Source organism: Ranitomeya variabilis, chromosome 4 (assembly GCF_051348905.1).
Source record: "Ranitomeya variabilis isolate aRanVar5 chromosome 4, aRanVar5.hap1, whole genome shotgun sequence".
In the NCBI taxonomy this organism is placed as follows: domain Eukaryota; kingdom Metazoa; phylum Chordata; class Amphibia; order Anura; family Dendrobatidae; genus Ranitomeya; species Ranitomeya variabilis.
In genome coordinates, this window is record NC_135235.1 from 744,472,514 (window position 1) to 744,497,486 (window position 24,973).

The 24,973-nt window shown below is 44.7% G+C and overlaps 2 protein-coding genes across 3 annotated transcripts in view; one reads left to right on the forward strand and one right to left on the reverse strand.

Moving 5' to 3' along the window:
* Positions 1-24,973, reverse strand: part of LOC143768048 (uncharacterized) — an 804,459-nt gene that overhangs the window by 544,915 nt on the left and 234,571 nt on the right. The gene's annotated exons all lie outside the window — the stretch shown is intronic.
* Positions 1-24,973, forward strand: part of LOC143767103 (uncharacterized) — a 415,169-nt gene that overhangs the window by 236,599 nt on the left and 153,597 nt on the right. The window contains exons 2-6 of the mRNA XM_077255125.1: positions 7,586-7,726; positions 7,856-8,035; positions 8,118-8,241; positions 8,325-8,422; positions 8,621-8,711. Of these exons, the coding sequence (XP_077111240.1) occupies positions 7,649-7,726; positions 7,856-8,035; positions 8,118-8,241; positions 8,325-8,422; positions 8,621-8,711 (571 nt within the window). The 5' untranslated portion in view covers positions 7,586-7,648. The remainder of the gene's footprint in view (positions 1-7,585; positions 7,727-7,855; positions 8,036-8,117; positions 8,242-8,324; positions 8,423-8,620; positions 8,712-24,973) is intronic.

A 24,973-nucleotide genomic window follows, 5' to 3' on the forward strand; every position in this document is an offset into this window, starting at 1 on the left:
CTTGTGTTTCCAGTGCACCTGTTTTCATCAGGAAATTGGGAGTTTCCTATTTAGTCTGGCTTCTCAGTCACTCTAGTGCCGGCAATCAATGTTACCAGAGCATCTCTGTTGCTTGCTACCTGCTCCAAGTCTGCAATTCAGCTAAGTTGAAATCTTTGGCTTTTTTGTGTTTGTTTTGTCCAGCATGCATTTATATTTCTCGTGCTGCTGAAAGCTCTAGTGATCTGAAATTACTACTCCGGTGTCATGAGTTGATAACGGAGTTAAGGTAGTTTCAGGATGGCTGCTTAGGGTTTTGAGGTAACCGCGAAGTCCTCTTTTGTATTTTCATCTATCTAGTCAGAGGGCCTCACTTTGCTGAATCTATATTCATACTGCGTTTGTGTTTTCCTCTTACCTAACCGTTATTACATGTGGGGGGCTACTATAACTTTTGGGGTTTCCCTGGAGGCAAGCCAGGTCTGTGTATTCCTCTTCTAGGGGCAGCTAGATCTCCGGCTGGCGCGAGGTGTCTAGGGATAAAACATAGGCACACCCCCTGGCTACTTTTATTTGTGTGTTAGGTTCAGCATCGCGGTTACCTGAGATACCATCTTCCTAGAGCTAGTCCGTTTTTGCCCATGTCCCGGCCATTGGGAATCATGACAGTATTGCCGGCCATAATGTATTAAAGGTATTGGCTAAAGAAGGAGAGAAAAAAAGAAGTTTCTGACACTTTTTTTTTTTTTTTACTCAGAGGTTCTGTCTAGCCATAATTGCAATCTGCTGTTTTTTGTTTTTTTTTGTTTTTTTTCTCTCCTCTTAACCCCTGAATGGCTCAGATCTCTGCTGTTGAGAAATGGATATCCAGAGTTTAGCTTCTAATCTTAATACTCTTGCCTCTAAGGTTCAAAATATCCAAGACTATGTGATACATGCTCCTATGTCTGAACCCAAGATCCCTATACCTGAGTTCTTTTCTGGAGATAGATCTCGCTTTTTGAATTTTAAGCACAATTGTAAATTGTATCTTTCTCTGAGATCTCGTTCCGCTGGAGACCCCGCTCAACAGGTTAAAATTGTTATTGCCTTGTTGCGGGGTGACCCCCAGAATTGGGCATTTGCATTGGCACCAGGGGATCCTGCGCTGCTCAATGTGGATGCGTTTTTTCTGGCACTGGGGTTGCTCTATGAGGAACCTAATTTGGAGATTCAGGCTGAAAAGGCCTTGCTAGCCCTCTCTCAAGGGCATGATGAAGCTGAAGTATATTGTCAAAAATTTCGAAAATGGTCTGTGCTTACTCAGTGGAATGAGTGCGCCCTGGCGGCGAATTTCAGAGAAGGTCTCTCTGACGCCGTTAAAGATGTCATGGTGGGGTTTCCTACGCCCACAGGTCTGAATGAATCCATGACTATGGCTATTCAGATTGATCGGCGTTTGCGGGAGCGCAAACCTGTGCACCATTTGGCGGTGTCTTCTGAGCAGGCACCGGAGATTATGCAATGTGATAGAATTCTGTCCAGAAGTGAACGGCAGAATTATAGGCGTAAAAATGGGTTGTGCTTCTACTGTGGTGATTCTGCTCATGTTATATCAGCATGCTCTAAACGCACAAAAAAGGTTGATAAGTCTTTTGCAATTGGCACCTTACAGTCTAAGTTTATTTTGTCTGTAACTTTGATCTGTTCATTATCAACTATTACTGTGGATGCCTATGTGGATTCTGGCGCTTCCTTGAGTCTTATGGATTGGTCCTTTGCCAGACGTTGTGGGTTTAGCCTAGAGCCTTTGGAAGTTCCTATCCCTCTGAAGGGTATCGACTCCACACCTTTGGCTAGGAATAAACCACAGTTCTGGACACAAGTGACTATGTGTATGACTCCTGACCATCGGGAGGTGATTCGCTTCCTTGTGTTGCATAACTTGCATGATGTCTTAGTGCTTGGATTGCCATGGTTGCAAACTCATAATCCAGTCCTTGACTGGAAAACAATGTCTGTGTTAAGCTGGGGATGTCAGGGGGCTCATGGGGAAGTACCTTTGGTTTCCATTGCTTCATCTACTCCCTCTGAAATTCCGGCATTTTTGTCTGATTATGGTGATGTTTTTGAGGAGCCTAAACTTAGTTCTCTCCCCCCTCACCGGGATTGCGATTGTGCTATAGACTTGATTCCGGGCAGCAAGTTTCCCAAGGGTGGTTTGTTCAATCTATCTGTGCCTGAGCATGCTGCTATGCGAGAGTATATTAAGGAGTCCTTGGAAAAGGGACATATCCGTCCATCCTCATCCCCTTTAGGAGCAGGTTTTTTTTTCGTGGGTAAAAAAGATGGCTCCCTGAGGCCCTGTATTGATTATCGCCTGTTGAATAAGATTACAGTCAAATACCAGTATCCTTTGCCACTATTGACTGATTTATTTGCTCGTATTAAAGGGGCAAAGTGGTTCTCTAAGGTTGATCTTCGGGGTGCGTATAATTTGGTGCGGATCAAGCAGGGAGATGAGTGGAAAACTGCATTTAATACGCCCGAGGGCCATTTTGAGTATTTGGTAATGCCTTTTGGTCTTTCTAATGCTCCTTCAGTCTTTCAGTCCTTTATGCACGATATTTTCCGTAAATACCTGGATAAATTTATGATTGTGTATTTGGATGATATTTTGATTTTTTCGGATGACTGGGAGTCGCATGTTCAACAGGTTAGGCTACGTTCACATTTGCGGTCCTCGCCGCAGCGTCGGGCGCCGCAGCGGCGCCGCATGCGTCATGCGCCCCTATATTTAACATGGGGGCGCATGGACATGCGGCGCACTTGCGTTTTGCGTCGCTGCGGCGCCCGCGTCGGTGCGCAGAGGACGCAGCAAGTTGCATTTTTGCTGCGTCCAAATTCAATGAAAAAAACGACGCATGCGGCGCAAAACGCAGCGTTGTGCATGCGTTTTGCTGCGTTTTTATTTGCGTTGTGCGTTGCGGCGCCGACGCTGCGGCGCACAACGCAAATGTGAACGTAGCCTTAGGAAGGTTTTTCAGGTTTTGCGGGCCAATTCTCTGTTTGTAAAGGGTTCAAAGTGTATCTTTGGGGTTCAGAAGATCTCCTTTTTGGGGTATATTTTTTCCCCTTCTTCTGTTGAGATGGATCCTGTCAAGGTTCGGGCTATTTGTGATTGGACGCAGCCTACTTCCCTGAAGAGTCTTCAGAAGTTCTTGGGCTTTGCTAATTTCTATCGTCGATTTATAACTGGGTTTTCAAGTGTTGCTAAACCTCTGACTGATTTGACTAAGAAGGGTGCTGATGTTGCCAATTGGTCCTCTGCGGCTGTGGAGGCCTTTCGGGAGCTTAAGCGCCGCTTTTCTTCTGCCCCTGTGTTGCACCAGCCTGATGTTTCGCTCCCTTTTCAGGTTGAGGTTGATGCTTCCGAGATTGGAGCGGGGGCGGTTTTGTCGCAGAAAAGTCCCGATTGCTCAGTGATGAGACCATGTGCATTTTTCTCTCGAAAGTTTTCGCCCGCCGAGCGAAATTATGATGTCGGTAATCGGGAGCTCTTGGCTATGAAGTGGGCATTTGAGGAGTGGCGTCATTGGCTTGAGGGTGCTAGACATCAGGTGGTGGTCTTGACTGATCACAAGAATCTGATTTACCTTGAGTCCGCCAGGCGTCTGAATCCTAGACAGGCGCGCTGGTCATTGTTTTTCTCTCGGTTTAATTTTGTGGTTTCATACTTGCCGGGCTCGAAAAATGTGAAGGCAGATGCTCTTTCTAGGAGTTTTGAGCCTGACTCCTCTGGTGATTCTGAGCCTACGGGTATCCTTAAGGATGGAGTGATTTTGTCTGCTGTCTCCCCAGACTTGCGACGTGCTTTGCAGGAGTTTCAGACTGATAGGCCTGATCGTTGTCCGTCTGGGAGATTGTTTGTTCCAGATGAGTGGACCAGTAGAGTCATCTCAGAGGTTCATTCTTCTGTGTTGGCGGGCCACCCTGGAATTTTTGGTACCAGAGATTTGGTGGCCAGGTCCTTCTGGTGGCCTTCCCTGTCTCGGGATGTGCGTACCTTTGTACAGTCTTGTGATGTTTGTGCTCGGGCCAAGCCTTGCTGTTCTCGGGCTAGTGGATTGTTGTTGTCCTTGCCTATTTCGAAGAGGCCGTGGACGCACATCTCTATGGACTTTATCTCGGATCTCCCGGTTTCTCAGAAAATGTCCGTCATTTGGGTGGTGTGTGACCGTTTTTCTAAGATAGTTCATTTGGTACCCTTGCCCAAATTGCCTTCTTCATCGGAGTTGGTTCCTTTATTTTTTCAGAATGTGGTTCGCTTACATGGTATCCCGGAAAACATCGTGTCTGACAGAGGATCTCAATTTGTGTCTAGGTTCTGGCGAGCGTTCTGTGCCAGGATGGGCATTGATTTGTCTTTTTCATCTGCGTTCCATCCTCAGACTAATGGCCAGACGGAGCGAACTAATCAGACCTTGGAGACGTATTTGAGGTGTTTTGTGTCTGCTGATCAGGATGATTGGGTCGCCTTTTTGCCGTTGGCAGAGTTTGCCCTCAATAATCGGGCCAGTTCTGCTACTCTGGTTTCTCCTTTCTTTTGCAATTCAGGGTTTCACCCTCGTTTTTCGTCTGGTCAGGTGGAGTCTTCGGATTGTCCTGTAGTGGATTCTGTGGTGGATAGACTGCACCGGATTTGGAGTCATGTGGTGGACAATTTGAAGTTGTCTCAGGAGAAGACTCAGCAGTTTGCTAATCGTCATCGTCGTGTGGGTCATCATCTCCGTGTTGGAGACTTGGTGTGGTTGTCTTCTCGTTTTGTCCCTATGAAGGTCTCTTCTCCTAAGTTCAAACCTCGGTTCATAGGTCCTTATAGGATTTTGGAGATTCTTAATCCTGTATCTTTTCGTTTGGACCTTCCAGCATCTTTCACCATTCATAATGTTTTCCATAGGTCGTTGTTGCGGAGGTACGAGGTACCGGTTGTTCCTTCTGTTGAGCCTCCTGCTCCTGTGCTGGTGGAGGGTGAATTGGAGTATGTTGTGGAGAAGATTTTGGACTCTCGTATTTCCAGACGGAGACTTCAATATCTGGTTAAATGGAAGGGATACGGTCAGGAGGATAATTCTTGGGTGACTGCCTCTGATGTTCATGCCTCTGATTTGGTTCGCGCCTTTCATAGGGCGCATCCAGATCGCCCTGGTGGTTCTCATGAGGGTTCGGTGCCCCCTCCTTAAGGGGGGGGTACTGTTGTGAATTCTGTTTTTGGCTCCCTCTGGTGGCTACTGGTGGTACTGGTTGACTTTGGTCTTGTGTTTCCAGTGCACCTGTTTTCATCAGGAAATTGGGAGTTTCCCATTTAGTCTGGCTTCTCAGTCACTCTAGTGCCGGCAATCAATGTTACCAGAGCATCTCTGTTGCTTGCTACCTGCTCCAAGTCTGCAATTCAGCTAAGTTGAAATCTTTGGCTTTTTGTGTTTGTTTTGTCCAGCATGCATTTATATTTCTCGTGCTGCTGGAAGCTCTAGTGATCTGAAATTACTACTCCGGTGTCATGAGTTGATAACGGAGTTAAGGTAGTTTCAGAATGGCTGCTTAGGGTTTTGAGGTAAGCGCGAAGTCCTCTTTTGTATTTTCATCTATCTAGTCAGAGGGCCTCACTTTGCTGAATATTCATTCTGCGTATGTGTTTTCCTCTTACCTAACCGTTATTACATGTGGGGGGCTACTATAACTTTTGGGGTTTCCCTGGAGGCAAGCCAGGTCTGTGTATTCCTCTTCTAGGGGGCAGCTAGATCTCCGGCTGGCGCGAGGTGTCTAGGGATAAAACATAGGCACACCCCCTGGCTACTTTTATTTGCGTGTTAGGTTCAGCATCGCGGTTACCTGAGATACCATCTTCCTAGAGCTAGTCCGTTTTTGCCCATGTCCCTGCCATTGGGAATCATGACACCCACCACATCACCACACATAATCCCGCCCCCCACCTAATCACCACACATAATCCCGCCCCCCACCTAATCACCACACAGAATCCCACCACATCACCACAGATAATCCCGCCCCCCACCTAATCACCACACAGAATCCCACCACATCACCACAGATAATCCCGCCCCCCACCACATTATCACACATAATCCCACCCACCACCACATTACCACACATAATTCTGCCCCTCCACCACATCACCCCACATAATCCTGCTCCCCACCACATTACCACACATAATCCCGCCACATTACCACACGAGGCTCCGTCCCGCCACATTACCACACGAGGCTCCGTCCCGCCACATTACCACACGAGGCTCCGTCCCCACACATTACCACACGAGGCTCCGTCCCCACACATTACCACACGAGGCTCCGTCCCCACACATTACCACACGAGGCTCCATCCCCCCACATTACAACACGAGGCTCGTCCCCCCACATTACCACATGAGGCTCCGTCCCCCCACATTACCACATGAGGCTCCGTCCCCCCACATTACCACATGAGGCTCCGTCCCCCCACATTACCACATGAGGCTCCGTCCCCACACATTACCACATGAGGCTCCGTCCCCCCACATTACCACATGAGGCTTCTCCCCCCACATTACCACACGAGGCTCCTCCCCCCACATTACCACATGAGGCTCCGTCCCCACACATTACCACATGCAGTAGATCCTTTCTATGTAATTCAACCACTTCAGCCAAGGTTAATGTACATTTAATTGCATAATCACCAGCAGCGTTAATTAGATAGCAATGAGCGTGCCGAGCGTTAGCTGGCTGGAAATAGCTAGTATTTTATATTCAGTAAATGCAGTCCATACTTGGTCGGGGCTCCTTTAGCATCAATTACTGCATCCAAGCGGCATGGAAGCAATCAGCCTGTGGCACTGCTGAGGTGTTATGGAAGCCCAGGTTGCTTTGATAGCAGCCTTCAGCTCATCTGCATTGTTGGGTCTGGTGTCTCTCATCTTCCTCTTGACAATACCCACAGATTCTCTATGGGATTAAGGTCAGGCGAGTTTGCTGGTCAATCAAGCACAGTGATACTATTGTTTTTAAGCGAGGTATTGGTACTTTTGGCATTGTGGGCAGGGGCCAAGTCCTGCTGGAGAATGACATTTCCATCTCCAAAAAGCTTGTTGGCAGAGGGAAGCATGAATTGCTGTAAAATTTCCTGGTAGATTGCTGCACTGACTTTGGTCTTGATAACACAGTGGACCTACACCAGCAGATGACATAGCTCCCCAAACATCACTGATTGTGGAAGCTTCACACTAGACCTCAAGTAGCTTGGATTATCTGTCCCTCCACTCTTCCTTCAGACTCTCGTACCTTGATTTCCAAGGTGTAGTGTGAAGTATCCACAAACAATGATGGTTTCAGTCCCAACAAACGTATGATTCCTACAGCCAATAAGTTGCCTAAGCAGTGGACAACTTAGCCAGTGATTGGGAGCCTGGAAGAGATGTCGTAGTCAGCAATTCAACTTGTGTTCCAGTCTGTACAAGACTAGAGAATACAACATCTACATATTCTTTCTCCTGGTATCTTTCCCCTTGTTGTCATTCTTTATGATGTTACATTGGCTCATTTTCTTCTTATTCATTTCCCTACAGTGTCAGATCTTCTCAGTAGACATCTTGTATATTAAGAGAATTTTTCTGAATTAATCATCAAGGATGGATATGGACAGGGACAAGATGGCAGAAAGGATATTACACCTCACCCTAGAGATCCTCTTCCGGCTTACTGGAGAGGTGAGAGATTCTGATGACATCACATTACATCATTCTCATCTATGAGAATAACAGATGGACAGAACTGGAGAGGTGAGGACTCTGGAAATGTCTGTAGTGAGATTTATTAATGTTTCTCTCCATAACCAGGGTTACACAATAGTGAAGAAAACCTCTAGTGAGTGCTGTCAGGACCCTGTGTCTGAGGGATGGGGAAGATCCCTGAGCCCAATCACAAGGCCTCCACCTCACTCCCTGATACATGAGGACATCAATGACCGGAAGATCCTAGAAATCACCTACAAGATGATTGAGCTGCTGACTGGAGAGGTGACACTGCTGGGAATGCTGGGACATTATAATGTAATGTTATGAAGGGATCGGGGGATGATGGTATCATTGTATGTGCCAGGTTCCTATAAGGTGTCAGGATGTCTCCATCTATTTCTCCATGGAGGAGTGGGAGTATTTAGAAGGACACAAAGATATGTACAAGGACGTCATAATGGAGGTTCCCCAGCCCCTCACAGCTACAGGTAATAGACAGGACTAAATACACACGGCCTATAATTATCTGTATGTAAAGAATGAATTCAGTGCCTGTATGTGTTTCCTCCAGATCTATCCAGTAAGAGGACAACACCAGAGAGATGTTCCCGTCCTCTTCGTCCAGAGGACTGTAAGCAAGAAGATCCCAATGTTCCTCAGGATCTTCAGGTAGATGGAGAGAAGGTGTCATGAGATCTCCCCTATGATGTGTAGATGGCTGTGAAGGTCTTGAGCTCAGTCTTGTTTTATCCACCAGTATTATATGTTTTATACTTGTGTAATGAGAACAGTGGAGATGGCAGGATTAGAGCTGATCATAGATGTGACTTCTCCATCTGTCTGTGACATTTACAATATTTGTTTCAGGGTGAAGATCTGACCCATATTAATACTACAGAGACATTTGTGAGGGGTGATGAACGGTGTAAAGAAGAGATTCCTACAGATACCCGCCCAGGTGAGTAGCGACCACTAAATACAGAGAAGTCACAGATTCTTTTCAGTCACCGGCTGTGGCTATTTTATCAGTGCAGTAGTTCGGCCATATCTCGATCGTGTGATCACCATTTTGCCTCTAGAGTAGAACCTTCTCCTCCATCCGAAAATGTACAAATGATTTTGTGAATTTGTGAAAGCCCTTTTCTATTGAACTTACAACCTGGAGGTTACCCCTACCCCCTGGGATTAGGAGAGGTTGACCGTTACCTGTCCAAATCTGTAAAATACAAAGCCAAATAACAGTGTACATAGAACGTGCTGACAAGTTAGACAATCACTTGAAAAAAAAATATTATGATGGTCTTATAAGAGAAAGTGGAGGGTAATGATGCTGTTGGCTTCCTAGAATCCTAATTATGTATGAGCGAATGTACTGTGTGATACTCGGATGTCACTTGATTATCTGGGTGCTCGGATGTGCTCTTTACTCGGCAAACATTAGCCAGTGATCGATTTCAAACTCTATTCTCCACCCCGCGAGTGTGGTGCCTGTTACACAGCCAAAAAACATGCGGGGATTGTCTGCGGGTCACTGTAATGCTGTAGCCATCTTGGTAGTGGCATTACTCTCATTCCTGGCTGTGTGACATCATCAGGGGTTTATTGAAAAAGGTAGGCACCGTCGGACTCAGCACATTGACGCCATTGCACAGCTCTGTCACAGTTGTTATTGGAGGGAGAGCGTGCTTGTCCAGGCACGTGCATGCACAGTACAACGAATCAGAGTCCTGTAGTGTAGGTACTGGTGCTGAAGCTGAACCATCATCCTAACAGCCATTCTAAGGGCTAATCTTGTGCTTTGAAGTTTGTATATCAGATACAATCTGCATTTAGCCTAGGGAGGAAGAGAGCCATTTTACGATATTTGTAGTGTCTCCATTTTTCTGGATCTCGGGTTGGGTGATGGTTTATTTTTTGCGCGCCGAGCTGACATTTTTAATTATATCATTTTGGTGCACATATATGATCTTTTGATCTCCCGTTATTGCTTTTTAATGCAATATCGCAGCCACCAAAAAAAAATATAATTCTGGTGTTTTAACGTTTTTTTTCTCGCTACGCCCTTTAACAATGAGGTTATTATTGTTTTGTTTTTTTTATTATTATTTTATTTTGAATGGGGCAAAAGGTGGGTAATTTGAACTCTTGTATTTTATTTTTTTTATAATAAAAACATTTTTTTTTTTTTTTTACTTTTGACATGCTTCAATAGTCTTCATGGGAGACTAAAAGCTGCCATAACTCAATCAGCTCTGCTACATACAGGCGATCATCAGATCACCTGTATGTAGCAGAATTATTCACTTGCTATGAGTGCCTACCACTGGGTGGCGCTCATAGCAATCCAGCAGTGACAACCATAGAGGTCTCCAGGAGACTTCTGGTTGTAATGCCGACACATCAGTGACCCACGATCAAATGATGGGGTCACCGGTGGGCTGGATTTCCAGCCATGATTACCAGAAGAGCATGTTAAATGCCGCTGTCAGCATTTGACAGCGGCATTTAACAGGTTGCGGGTGGATCGCGATTCCACACGCAGCTGTTCTGGGCACATGTTAGCTGTTCAAAACAGCTGCATGTGCCAGGAAAGATATGGGCTCACCACTGGTGTCCACATCAAAGGGAGGGTGTCCGACATCTGTGTACTATTATGCCCGATGTCGGAAAGAGGTTAAAGGATATACAAAAATTTGGACTTGCACAGAGACCCCTAGGCTTGGGCCATGTTGTTACCTGCTGTTCTGTTGTGAGAGATGGGAAGAAGAATAGTTAGGTTGCTGGGTCAGAACCAGGAAGGCAGAGAAAATACAAAATCAGAAAATGCAAGAGTAGTTCGTATACGGGCCAGGGTCACAACAGGAAATTAATACAGAAGTCGGGAGCTGAGCACAGAGGACTGAACCAGAGGAGAACAAGCTTGTATCTGGCACCGTCCGGCAGAGCTGATATTGCTGGATTGGTTTTTAGAAGCCAATGTGCTTTTCAAAGACTTTGAGCCACTAATAATGTGGAAACCTGTTTTTTTACTGACATATGATGGACCTGAGTGGGGACCTTTTTCTTTCAAATGACTAGAGTTTTTATTGGTAATTTTTTTGCCTGCAATACAGTTTAATGGCTTTTTATTCAAGCACCACAATCTACTTGTGCATCTTCTCAGGTATTCGATTAGCCTATGAACTGTCATTGTCTTGGTAAATCAATATTTTTGCATAACTTGCTATTTTTACAGACAGTTTAAGTAGAAATGTTCAAAAATATAAGTTAAGGATATTTTATTTAAAATTAATGATTTTATTCTTGGCAGATGACTGTACCAGGAGAACAGAGGGACAGCTGATATCTTCAATTTTTAAATCAGATGATCTTGAGATTCCACAGGATGCAAATAAAGGGACTGCCATTACTCCAGATACACCAACATCCCTTCACAGCGATGATCTCTCATCTGATCCTTTCAAACATGTCCTGCCTTCTGTTTCATTACAGACTACTAAGGAAAATCAAAATCACAAAATAAGCATTCAAAAACTAACTGCTCATAAAGCAAAAAAATTATTTTCAGGTTTAGAATATGGAAGTCATTTTCCTTTCGAAAAATCTTTACTGAAACTTCAAAATATTCACTCAGTAGAGAATAACTATTCTTGTTCCAAGTGTGGGAAATGTTTTAACAAGAAATCAAGTCTGGTTAATCACCAGAGAACTCACACAGGGCAGAAGCAATTTTCATGTTCAGAATGTGGGAAATGTTTCAATCAGAAATCAGATCTTGGTATACACCAGAGAACTCACACAGGGGAGAAGCCATTTTCATGTTCAGAATGTGGGAAATGTTTTACAAAAACATCACATCTTAGCTCACATCAGAGAACTCACACAGGGGAGAAACCTTTTTCATGTTCAGAATGTGGGAAATATTTTGCAGCTAAATCAAGTCTTGTCAAACATAAGACAACTCACACAGGGGAGAAGCCTTATTCATGTTCACAATGTGAGAAATATTTTACAAGGAAATCAATGCTTACTGCACATCAGAGAAGTCACACAGGGGAGAAGCTATTTTCATGTTCAGAATGTGGGAAATGTTTTACAAATACATCACATCTTAGCGCACATCTGAGAACTCACACAGGGGAGAGGCCTTTTTCATGTTCAGAATGTGGGAAAAGTTTTGCAGAGAAATCAACTCTTGTCAAACATCAGACAACTCACACAGGGGAGAAGCCTTTTTCATGTTCAGAATGTGAGAAATATTTTACAAGGAAATCAAATCTTAATGCACATCAGAGAAGTCACACAGGGGAGAAGCTATTTTCATGTTCAGAATGTGGGAAATGTTTTACAGGGAAATCAAGGCTTGTCAAACATCAGAGAACACACACAGGGGAGAAGCCTTTTTCATGTTCACAATGTGAGAAAGATTATGCTAGTAAATCAAGCCTTATCACACATCAGAGAAGTCACACAGGGAAGAAGCTATTTTCATGTTCAGAATGTGGGAAATGTTTTGTGAAGAAATCATCCTAGTGACCAGAAAAGTCTCTTAGGGGGAATCCTTTTTTTTTTTATTCTTAATATGGTAACTATTTTGCTTGAAAATCAACTCTTAATAAACATCAGAGCAGTCACACAGGGGAGAAGCTTTTTTCATGTTCATTATGTTGGAAATTAGTTAGCCGACAACAACTCCTTGTCATTCCCCATGTTTGGCCTTGTTAAAATAAAAACATTCATCTCGGCTTCCGTGCCGGCGCCATTCCAGTGGTGTCGGGACTCGCGTTTCCGAGGGTCCCGTGAGTTTGTTGCATCAAACGAGCATTGCTCCCAATCAGTGCCAGCTTTACTGCCCCCCTCACCCTTTGGATGAATTGAATATCAACTAGAAGCCAGGGCTGCAGCTGTTCTGACTTTGTGATGTTTGATTTGTCCAAAGGTGGGGATGGTGATACCAGTGCTGATTTGGGGCAGATTTCACATGATGTAACAACCTCACATGAACTCCGGGAATGCATCATCATTTATTATCATACCTATAGCGTGAAAAATTAATTACTGGAGAATCACATATTATTGACCTTCAAAAATAACTCAGAAGGGGATAAACAATATATGTTATTGACACATTGTACAAAAAGATATAACAGACAGTCATATAATTAAATAAGAAAGGGAAATTACTTTACAACTTACCATAGTTTTTTGACTATAAGGCATTGTTATAGAAAACCTTAAATCCATAAAGCAATGCCTGCCTATAAGCCCCAAATCAATAGTGGTCAGATCGCTGACACCAGCCATGTCATGTTAACTTTCTATATGGAAGAGTAAAATCGTGATAAAAAGCATAGAGGCGATCTTGAACTGCTGCGGTCTTCAGCAGTGACGCTATTGTTATTGTTGGGAATTATATAAAATCCTGAAGGGCTGAGAACATCCCACCACCAGGCCCACGTGAGGTCATCAAGGAGGGGTGTCTGGGTGTTAATTAGGATCTGGGTTCATGCAGAAAGATATATATCAGTGTATGCACAATCCCTCTCACTGGACGATCCCAATCGCAGTGCTCTCCTTCCCTAAGCCAAATCATCTCTGTGATCACCATAGTAAGTTTCCTGCTTTAATCTTGTCTATTTTATGCACTGCATATGCTGTATTGTTTGTCCCCTTTGTAAAATCTTTTGTATATATATATATATTTTTTATAAACACTGCCTATTGTTCTGGATTAAACATAAAATTTAATAGTTGTTTTATTTATTTTGTAAGCCGCACCCTGAAGCCATATGCTACCAGAAATCAGGCGTCCAGTCAGCCTGTATAAATAACTGTTGGTGGCAGCAAGTTGTTCTTGGTTTAGCATGGAGTTAGCAGTGACCGTACCCGGGGTATATATACAGTCCATGCATTGAAATGAGGGGTGTATATACCATACACTTACTGTTATTTTCCCAATAACAGTCCTATTAGTGGAAACAGCCTGAGGTCTGCTCTGTTAATCGTCCGTCAATTGCGTAATTGTTCGGACGATAGGAGCAGCAGAGCGCTGTTCTTGACAAAAAGCTAACAGTGTGCAGCTTCCGAGTCGGTGATCTTTGACAATTCGTGGTTGTGGTGAGATTCTGTGTGATCTCTCCGATTAATTTCTTGACGGTGGCAGCGGTGGGGTTCAGCATGACCCCCCTGGGCGTGATCTTTGACACACACTTTAAGCAAGAAAAAGATCTTGCTAATAAGTGAGTGCGCCTTATAGACTGGAGGCAACCCAAACAAACAAAAAAGTCCACTCACCTTTCAGGGTATTAAGCATGGAATATTTTGCAAGAAATAAGCCAGAGTAGCTGCAGCACGAACACCAAAATTTGGAAAAATTCAGTGAGGAAGCTTGTACATTGTTTGTAAAACTTAGCTTTTAATTAGCCATATAAAATATGCTCCAAACAAACTTGATGGCAATATGCAGTGCAACAAGGAGGTTTCAGATCTACGCGTTTTGCCAAAAGTCTTAATCATAGTCTACTTGCTGTCTGAACAATTAGGCATTTAAGTAACTGAAAGTCAAGTAATAGGTGTTGCCATACACGTGTGGTATCCAATTAGTGAATATCAAATGCCATACAAAAATAAAAAAGTGCTCGTACAAATGAATTATTAAGCAAAGCATAACAAGTAATGACAAACCCATTTGCATATAAAACGATTGTTAATATTGAAGAATAAGATCTTGTATTAAATTCAACCCATCTGGTTTCTAGCATAAATATCCAAAAGGATTCAGTATTAAATAGTTTACGTTTATGGTCTCCTCCACGTATGGGTTTATACACTTTTTCGATCACTGAAAATCTTAAACTAGAGACATCTCCACTGTCATGATTCTCAATGGCGAGAGAACATAGCCCAGCATATATAAGAACTAGCTCTTGGAAGATGGAATCTAAACTGACCATGAACTAAACCTGCCGCACAATTAACAGTGGCCGGGTAGCGTGCCTACGTTTTATCCCTAGACGCCCAGCGCCAGCCGGAGGACTAACTAATCCTAGCAGAGGAAAATACAGTCCTGGCTCACCTCTAGAGAGATTTCCCCAAAAGGCAGACAGAGGCCCCCACATATATTGGCGGTGATTTTAGATGAAATGACAAACGTAGTATGAAAATAGGTTTAGCAAAATCGAGGTCCGCTTACTAGATAGCAGGAAGACAGAAAGGGCACTTTCATGGTCAGCTGAAAACCCTATCAAAACACCATCCAGAAATTACTTTAAGACTCTAGTATTAACTCATAACACCAGAGTGGCAATTTCAGATCACAAGAGCTTTCCAGACACAGTAACGAAACAGCAGCTGTGAACTGGAACAAAATGCAAAAACAAACAAGGACAAAAGTCCAACTTAGCTGGGAGTTGTCTAGTAGCAGGAACATGCAAAGAAAGGCTTCTGATTACATTGTTGACCGGCATGAAACTGACAGAGGAGCAAGGTTATATAGAGACTCCCACATCCTGATGGGAACAGGTGAACAGAGAGGATGATGCACACAAGTTCAATTCCACCAGTGGCCACCGGGGGAGCCCAGAATCCAATTTCACAACAGTACCCCCCCTCAAGGAGGGGGCACCGAACCCTCACCAGAACCACCAGGGCGATCAGGATGAGCCCTATGAAAGGCACGGACAAGATCGGAGGCATGAACATCAGAGGCAGTCACCCAAGAATTATCCTCCTGACCGTATCCCTTCCATTTGACCAGATACTGGAGTTTCCGTCTGGAAACACGGGAGTCTAAGATCTTTTCCACAACGTACTCCAACTCACCCTCAACCAACACCGGAGCAGGAGGCTCAACGGAAGGCACAACCGGTACCTCATACCTGCGCAATAATGACCAATGAAAAACATTATGAATAGAAAAAGATGCAGGGAGGTCCAAACGGAAGGACACAGGGTTAAGAATCTCCAATATCTTGTACGGGCCGATGAACCGAGGCTTAAACTTAGGAGAAGAAACCCTCATAGGGACAAAACGAGAAGACAACCACACCAAGTCCCCAACACAAAGCCGAGGACCAACACGACGACGGCGGTTGGCAAAAAGCTGAGTCTTCTCCTGGGACAACTTCAAATTGTCCACTACCTGCCCCCAAATCTGATGCAACCTCTCCACCACAGCATCCACTCCAGGACAATCCGAAGATTCCACCTGACCGGAGGAAAATCGAGGATGAAACCCCGAATTACAGAAAAACGGGGACACCAAGGTGGCAGAGCTGGCCCGATTATTGAGGGCGAACTCCGCCAATGGCAAAAAAGCAACCCAATCATCCTGATCCGCAGACACAAAACACCTCAAATATGTCTCCAAGGTCTGATTAGTCCGCTCGGTCTGGCCATTAGTCTGAGGATGGAAAGCAGACGAAAAAGACAAATCTATGCCCATCCTAGCACAGAATGCCCGCCAAAATCTAGACACGAATTGGGTCCCTCTGTCAGAAACGATATTCTCCGGAATACCATGCAAACGAACAACATTTTGAAAAAACAGAGGAACCAACTCGGAAGAAGAAGGCAACTTAGGCAAGGGAACCAAATGGACCATCTTAGAGAAACGGTCACACACCACCCAGATGACAGACATCTTCTGAGAAACAGGCAGATCCGAAATAAAATCCATCGAGATGTGCGTCCAAGGCCTCTTCGGAATAGGCAAGGGCAACAACAATCCACTAGCCCGAGAACAACAAGGCTTGGCCCGAGCACAAACGTCACAAGATTGCACAAAGCTTCGCACATCTCGTGACAGGGAAGGCCACCAGAAGGACCTTGCCACCAAATCCCTGGTACCAAAGATTCCAGGATGACCTGCCAACGCAGAAGAATGAACCTCAGAGATGACTCTACTGGTCCAATCATCAGGAACAAACAGTCTACCAGGTGGGCAACGATCCGGTCTATCCGCCTGAAACTCCTGCAAGGCCCGCCGCAGGTCTGGAGAAACGGCAGACAATATCACTCCATCCTTAAGGATACCTGTGGGCTCAGAATTACCAGGGGAGTCAGGCTCAAAACTCCTAGAAAGGGCATCCGCCTTAACATTCTTAGAACCCGGTAGGTATGACACCACAAAATTAAACCGAGAGAAAAACAACGACCAGCGCGCCTGTCTAGGATTCAGGCGCCTGGCAGACTCAAGGTAAATTAAATTTTTGTGGTCAGTCAATACCACCACCTGATGTCTGGCCCCCTCAAGCCAGTGACGCCACTCCTCAAAAGCCCACTTCATGGCCAAAAGCTCCCGATTCCCAATATCATAATTCCGCTCGGCGGGCGAAAATTTACGGGAAAAAAAAGCACAAGGTCTCATCACGGGGCAGTCGGAACTTCTCTGCGACAACACCGCCCCAGCTCCGATTTCAGAAGCGTCGACCTCAACCTGAAAAGGAAGAGCAACATCAGGCTGACGCAACACAGGGGCGGAAGAAAAGCGGCGCTTAAGCTCCCGAAAGGCCTCCACAGCATCAGGGGACCAATCAGCAACATCAGCACCCTTCTTAGTCAAATCACTCAATGGTTTAACAACATCAGAAAAACCAGCAATAAATCGACGATAAAAGTTAGCAAAGCCCAAAAATTTCTGAAGACTCTTAAGAGAAGAGGGTTGCGTCCAATCACAAATAGCCTGAACCTTGACAGGATCCATCTCGATGGAAGAGGGGGAAAAAATGTATCCCAAGAAGGAAATCTTTTGAACCCCAAAAACGCACTTAGAACCCTTCACACACAAGGAATTAGACCGCAAAACCTGAAAAACCCTCCTGACCTGCTGGACATGAGAGTCCCAGTCATCCGAAAAAATCAGAATATCATCCAGATACACAATCATAAATTTATCCAAATAATCGCGGAAAATGTCATGCATAAAGGACTGGAAGACTGAAGGGGCATTTGAAAGACCAAAAGGCATCACCAAATACTCAAAGTGGCCCTCGGGCGTATTAAATGCGGTTTTCCACTCATCCCCCTGCTTGATTCGCACCAAATTATACGCCCCACGGAGATCAATCTTAGAGAACCACTTGGCCCCCTTTATACGAGCAAACAAATCAGTCAGCAGTGGCAACGGATATTGATATTTAACCGTGATTTTATTCAAAAGCCGATAATCAATACACGGCCTCAAAGAGCCATCTTTCTTAGACACAAAGAAAAAACCGGCTCCTAAGGGAGATGACGAAGGACGAATATGTCCCTTTTCCAAGGACTCCTTTATATATTCTCGCATAGCAGCGTGTTCAGGCACAGACAGATTAAATAAACGACCCTTAGGGTATTTACTACCCGGGATCAAATCTATGGCACAATCGCACTCCCGGTGCGGAGGTAGTGAACCAAGCTTGGGTTCTTCAAAAACGTCACGATAGTCAGACAAGAATTCAGGAATCTCAGAGGGAATAGATGATGAAATGGAAACCAAAGGTACGTCCCCATGAGTCCCTTTACATCCCCAGCTTAACACAGACATAGCTTTCCAGTCGAGGACTGGGTTATGAGATTGCAGCCATGGCAATCCTAGCACCAAAACATCATGTAGATTATACAGCACCAGAAAGCGAATAATCTCCTGGTGATCCGGATTAATACGCATAGTTACTTGTGTCCAGTATTGTGGTTTATTACTAGCCAATGGGGTGGAGTCAATCCCCTTCAGAGGTATAGGAGCTTCCAAAGGCTCCAAATCATACCCACAGCGTTTGGCAAAGGACCAATCCATAAGACTCAAAGCGGCGCCAGAGTCGACATAGGCGTCCGCGGTAATAGATGATAAAGAACAAATCAGGGTCACAGATAGAATAAACTTAGACTGTAAAGTGCTAATTGAAACAGACTTGTCAAGCTTCTTAGTACGCTTAGAGCATGCTGATATAACATGAGTTGAATCACCACAATAGAAGCACAACCCATTTTTTCGTCTAAAATTCTGCCGCTCGCTTCTGGACAGAATTCTATCACATTGCATATTTTCTGGCGTCTTCTCAGTAGACACCGCCAAATGGTGCACAGGTTTGCGCTCCCGCAGACGCCTATCGATCTGAATAGCCATTGTCATGGACTCATTCAGACCCGCAGGCACAGGGAACCCCACCATAACATCCTTAATGGCATCAGAGAGACCTTCTCTGAAAATCGCCGCCAGGGCGCACTCATTCCACTGAGTAAGCACAGACCATTTACGGAATTTTTGGCAGTATATTTCAGCTTCATCTTGCCCCTGAGATAGGGACATCAAAGCTTTTTCCGCCTGAAGCTCTAAATGAGGTTCCTCATAAAGCAACCCCAAGGCCAGAAAAAACGCATCCACATTGAGCAACGCAGGATCCCCTGGTGTCAATGCAAAAGCCCAATCTTGAGGGTCGCCCCGGAGCAAGGAAATTACAATCCTGACCTGCTGTGCAGGGTCTCCGGCAGAGCGAGACTTCAGGGACAAAAACAATTTGCAATTATTTTTAAAATTTTGAAAGCAAGATCTATTCCCTGAAAAAAATTCAGGCAAAGGAATTCTAGGTTCAGACATAGGTGCATGAACAACAAAATCTTGCAAATTTTGTACCTTCGTGGCGAGATTATTCAAACCTGTAGCTACACTCTGAAGATCCATTTCAAACAGGTGAACACAGAGCCATTCAAGGATTAGAAGGAGATAAAGAGAGGAAGGCTGCAGTATAGGCAGACTAGCAAGTGATTCAATTATGAGCACACTCAGAACTAGAGAAAAAAAAAAAAAAATTTTCAGCAGACTTCTTTTTTCTCTCCTTTCTCAGCCAATAATTTAACCCTTTTGGGCCGGTCAAACTGTCATGATTCTCAATGGCGAGAGAACATAGCCCAGCATATATAAGAACTAGCTCTTGGAAGATGGAATCTAAACTGACCATGAACTAAACCTGCCGCACAATTAACAGTGGCCGGGTAGCGTGCCTACGTTTTATCCCTAGACGCCCAGCGCCAGCCGGAGGACTAACTAATCCTAGCAGAGGAAAATACAGTCCTGGCTCACCTCTAGAGAGATTTCCCCAAAAGGCAGACAGAGGCCCCCACATATATTGGCGGTGATTTTAGATGAAATGACAAACGTAGTATGAAAATAGGTTTAGCAAAATCGAGGTCCGCTTACTAGATAGCAGGAAGACAGAAAGGGCACTTTCATGGTCAGCTGAAAACCCTATCAAAACACCATCCAGAAATTACTTTAAGACTCTAGTATTAACTCATAACACCAGAGTGGCAATTTCAGATCACAAGAGCTTTCCAGACACAGTAACGAAACAGCAGCTGTGAACTGGAACAAAATGCAAAAACAAACAAGGACAAAAGTCCAACTTAGCTGGGAGTTGTCTAGTAGCAGGAACATGCAAAGAAAGGCTTCTGATTACATTGTTGACCGGCATGAAACTGACAGAGGAGCAAGGTTATATAGAGACTCCCACATCCTGATGGGAACAGGTGAACAGAGAGGATGATGCACACAAGTTCAATTCCACCAGTGGCCACCGGGGGAGCCCAGAATCCAATTTCACAACACTCCACTATGGATCCTAGAAATAATGTTTAGACATCTGGAAGACATCCTTGAAGAAGAGACTTAGAATGATTGGCTTCCGGCTGTACACAAGGAAGGAATTGGGTATCAGTAAGGAGGCTGACCACTTCAATTTGTAGGACACGACATTAATTTGTTTGATGACTTCAAAGGGATCGATTAAGTGAGGACAACTTGTAGGATGGGAATTTAAGACAAATGTACTTAAAAGACAACCACACCTTATCTCCAGGACAATGACAAGGTGAATCCAATCATCTTTAGTACACATGTTTATTCATACGCAGAGTCTCCCCAGGCTGACTCTTATAAAAATGAACAAGGGCTGGATTAGGCCAGACTTCTCAACAGCACTGAATGATAGCAGCGAAACATAAACTCACATCCAGTGTCTTTTTTTGGGCAGGTCTATTCCAATGCACTTCTTCACACCCACACATGGGTATACGCTTCTTGATTTTGGCTATTTGCTGGTGTACGCCTCTTTCTCCTTAGCCTCCACCACCAGATCACCAGGGTGACTGTGGTCCGTGATACAGTATGGGAGACCCACTTCCCAATAATGGGAACATTTTTTTATGAGACCCTCCTGTATGTCTCATCAAAGGGGTATTGGGATGCGTCCTAATTTTTGGAAGCCCTGCCACTCACTGCATAGGCAATAACAGTATAGGAGACCACTGTTTAATAATGGGAATAACAACGCATAACCGGCTGATTGATCTCTAAGAATATAAAGGCCGCCTGATTGCCCTATAAAAATTGGGTCTGTGACTTTCATAGTCCCTTTTTCATAAATGAAACATGAGCTGTCTGATGATGTCACACACCACATGGCCAGCTAAGGTTGTAAAATGTTAAAATGACATTTTAAAGTGAATGTATTTGTCTTGGTTGAAAGCAATGCTAAAGTTCAAAAACGCTACGTGTGAACATAGCCCAAGGTGTGGAGGAGCATTTGTTGTTTTTGGTTATTTTGCCTTCTATACAAGTCATTACCCTGTAAAGGATGTGTATTGACACATTTCCAAGGAAAATCCATTTTGGTTTAGTTTTGTATGTTTATTGTGAGTCTGTAAAAGTGGCGTAATACTCTGGCAACATTGTTCACAGCAGTGACCTGTGAGTCAGAAATGCTTCCAGGGGTCTTCCCCATGATGTTCCCATGTCATTTGAGCACTGTTCCCAATTTCTAGTCCCTCTAAAGATTGCCGGGGGAAAGTCACCTGAAAAATGCTCGAGTTTCCCATAGACGTACATTGGGCTCGTTGCTCGGGTCGAGCACCCGAGCATTTTAGTGCTAGCCCATCACTACAGAGGACTGTACTGAGGAGAACAAGCTTGTATCTCCCACCTTTCAGCAGAGCTGATAATGCTGGATAGGTTTATAGAAGCCATGTTGCTTTTCAAAAGAATTTGAGCCATTAATAATGTGGAAACCTGTTTTTCCACTGACAGATGAAGGACCTGAGTGGGGTTTTTTTTCAGATGACTGGAGTTTTTATTGGTATTATTTTTGCCTACAATACAGTTTGGTGGCTTTTTATTTGATATTTGGGAAGTAGAACTCGCACGGGGGTGAAACCATTTGTATGTTTAGAATGTGGGAAATCTTTTGCAGCTAAGGCTGGGTTCACATTGTGTTCAGTGACTCCGTTAAATGGACTACGTTACACCGCGGCATAACGCGGTGTAACGTAGTCCATTAACACCGCCATTGAAAGCAATGTCGGATGCATCGCTAGGGTTGTGCCGTAATTGAGTGACAGACCCTGAGACGCGGGCTGCAGCGTTTCCGGGTCCGTCACTGCTAGCACAGATAGAGCTTAAGTTCAGAATGTTGGAAATGATTTTACCGACAACATCCCCTTGTGATTCCTCATGATTGGCCTCGTTAAAATAAAAAAACACATCTCGGCTTCCCTGCCGGCGCCGTTTCAGTGGTGTCAGGACTCGCATTCCCAAGGCTCACGTGAGGTTGTTACATCACACGAGCCCTGCTCTCAGATGGGGAAAAACAATATATGTTATTGACAAATTGTACAAAAAGATATAACAGACAGTCGTATAATTAAATGAGAAATGGAAATTACTTTACAACTAACCATAGTTTTTTTTACTATGACATTGCTATAGAAAACATTAAAATCCATACAGCAATACCTGCGTTTAAGCCCCAAATCAGTAGTGGTCAAATCGCTGACTCCAGCCATGTCATGTTTACTATCTATATGGAAAAGTAAAATCGTGATAAAAAACATAGCGGTAACCTTGAACTTCTGCAGTCTTCAGGAGTTAAGCTATTGTTAATGTTGGGAATTTTATAAAATCCTGAAGGGCTGAGAACATTCCACAACCCGGCCCACGTGAGGTCATCAAGGAGGGGTGTCTGGGTGTAACTTAGGTGCTGATAAAAGGTCAAGGCTAATTATGATCTGGTTCATGCAGAAAGATATATATCTGTGTATGTACGATCCCGTTCACTGGACGTTCCCAATCGCAGTGCTCTCCTTCGCTAAGCCAAATCATCTCTGTGATCACCATAGTAAGTTTCCTGTTTTAATCTTGTTTATTTCATGCACTGCATATGATGTATTGTTTGTCCCATTTGTAAAATCTTCTTTTTTTTTTAAATCGTATACATTTTTATTGAATTTTTCAATATACAACAAATGACGACACCCATCCAAAACCCCTCCCCCCAATCCTTGATCAGGACCACATAGCAATTAACAATTATCTTATTATATTAATCAACATATTTAAGCTGAATACGGCAATCTGTGTACTCATGTGCAAATAAACATTATGAAAGATAAGTCCCGAGTCTCCAAGTTCTTTAGTTTTCACCTGAAACAGGAAGGACATTATGGGAACAGATTTTATATGCATCACTCCAAGGACCTTAATCAGATATATTTCGCTCAACGTATGTAATACCGTATATACTCGTGTATAAGCCGAGTTTTTCTGCACATTTTATTTGTGCTGAAAACACCCTCCCTCGGCTTATACATAAGACATTGTCCCAGAAAGCCATCGGGGGAGGGAGAGCGGCGCAGCAGCGGGAGACAGGCAGGAGCAAGGGGCTGTGGTTAAAGCCTGTGCCGCTGCTAAAGAGAAATGAATATTCACAGTGACAGCCACAGCCGCCTCCGTCCAGAAGACATCTTACTCACCCTCCAGCGTGCCCTCGCAGCATCTCGTTGATGCCAGCTTCCAGCAGCTCTTCCTGTGCTGAATGATCATGTGGCACTGCTCATTAAGGTAATGAATATGCACGCGACTCCACTGGGAATGTTCATTACCTTAATGAGCGGTGCCACGTGATCACTAAGCACAGGAAGAGCTGCTGGAAGTGAGCACTAATGAGATGCTGCAAGGGCACGTTGAAGGGTGAGTAGGATGTTTGTTTTTTTGTTTGTTTTTTTGTAATATGAAACATGCATACCAGGACGGAGACGGGAAGCCACGCATTCCAGGATGGGAGGGGGGAAGCCACGCATACCAGGACAGCGACGGGGGGAGCCACGCATACCAGGACAGGGATAAGGGGTCAATGCTTACACGGCTTATACTCGAGTCAATAAGGTTACCCAGTTTTCCATTGCAAAATTAGGTGCTTTGGCTTATACTCGAGTCGGCTTATACTCTAGTATATACGGTAATATTACCCAGCACCTCCAAGTAAGGACATAATATCCATGCCTTGGTGAAATTTCCAGGCCTCCCATATTTTGCAGTATTTATGCAGGGCTCTCCTCTTTTTATATACTCCTTCCAGACGTAGCAGCAGATTCATTTTTTCCATAAATTCCCTAAACTTGCCCTGTCCAACCAGTCTGCTGCTATAATTTTCCTGGCTTGATCTAACATTCCTTTAAAGGGAACCTGTCACCCCGGTTTTCCACTCGGAGATAAAAATACCGCTACATAGGGCATGAGCTGTGCTTTACAAAAGTGTTTTTTTTCTACCCTGATTCCCCACCTAAGCGGCTGAAATTACTTACCAAAGTCGCCGTTTTCGCTTGTCAATCATGCTGGTCTGGTCTGATGGGCGTGGTGACAAAGCTGTTTCTTCCCCCAGATCTTGCTTAGGTTTCCGTTGGTGGCGTAGTGGTTTGCGACTGCGCAGGTGACGAAAAACAGTGCGATCTGCGCTATATCCCTGGTGATCGGTGGGGGCGGCCATCTTCCTGTGGCCGCGCGTGCGCAGTTGGAGCGTTCTGCTGCCCGGGGCTTCAGGAAAATGGCTGCGGGCTGCCGAGCGTGCACAGATGGAGATCGCGGCGGCCATTTTCCTGAAGCCGAGACGTGAACTCTGCTTCAGGAAAATGGCCGCCGCGATCCCCATCTGCGCACGCGCGGCATCCCGCGGCCATTTTCCTGAAGCCCCGGGCAGCAGAGCGCTCCAACTGCGCACGCGCGGCCACAGGAAGATGGCCGCCCCCACCGATCACCAGGGATATAGCGCAGAGCGCACTGTTTTTCGTCACCTGCGCAGTCGCAAACCACTACGCCACCAACGGAAACCTAAGCAAGATCTGGGGGAAGAAACAGCTTTGTCACCACACCCCTATGACCAGACCAGCATGATTGACAAGCGAAAACGGCGACTT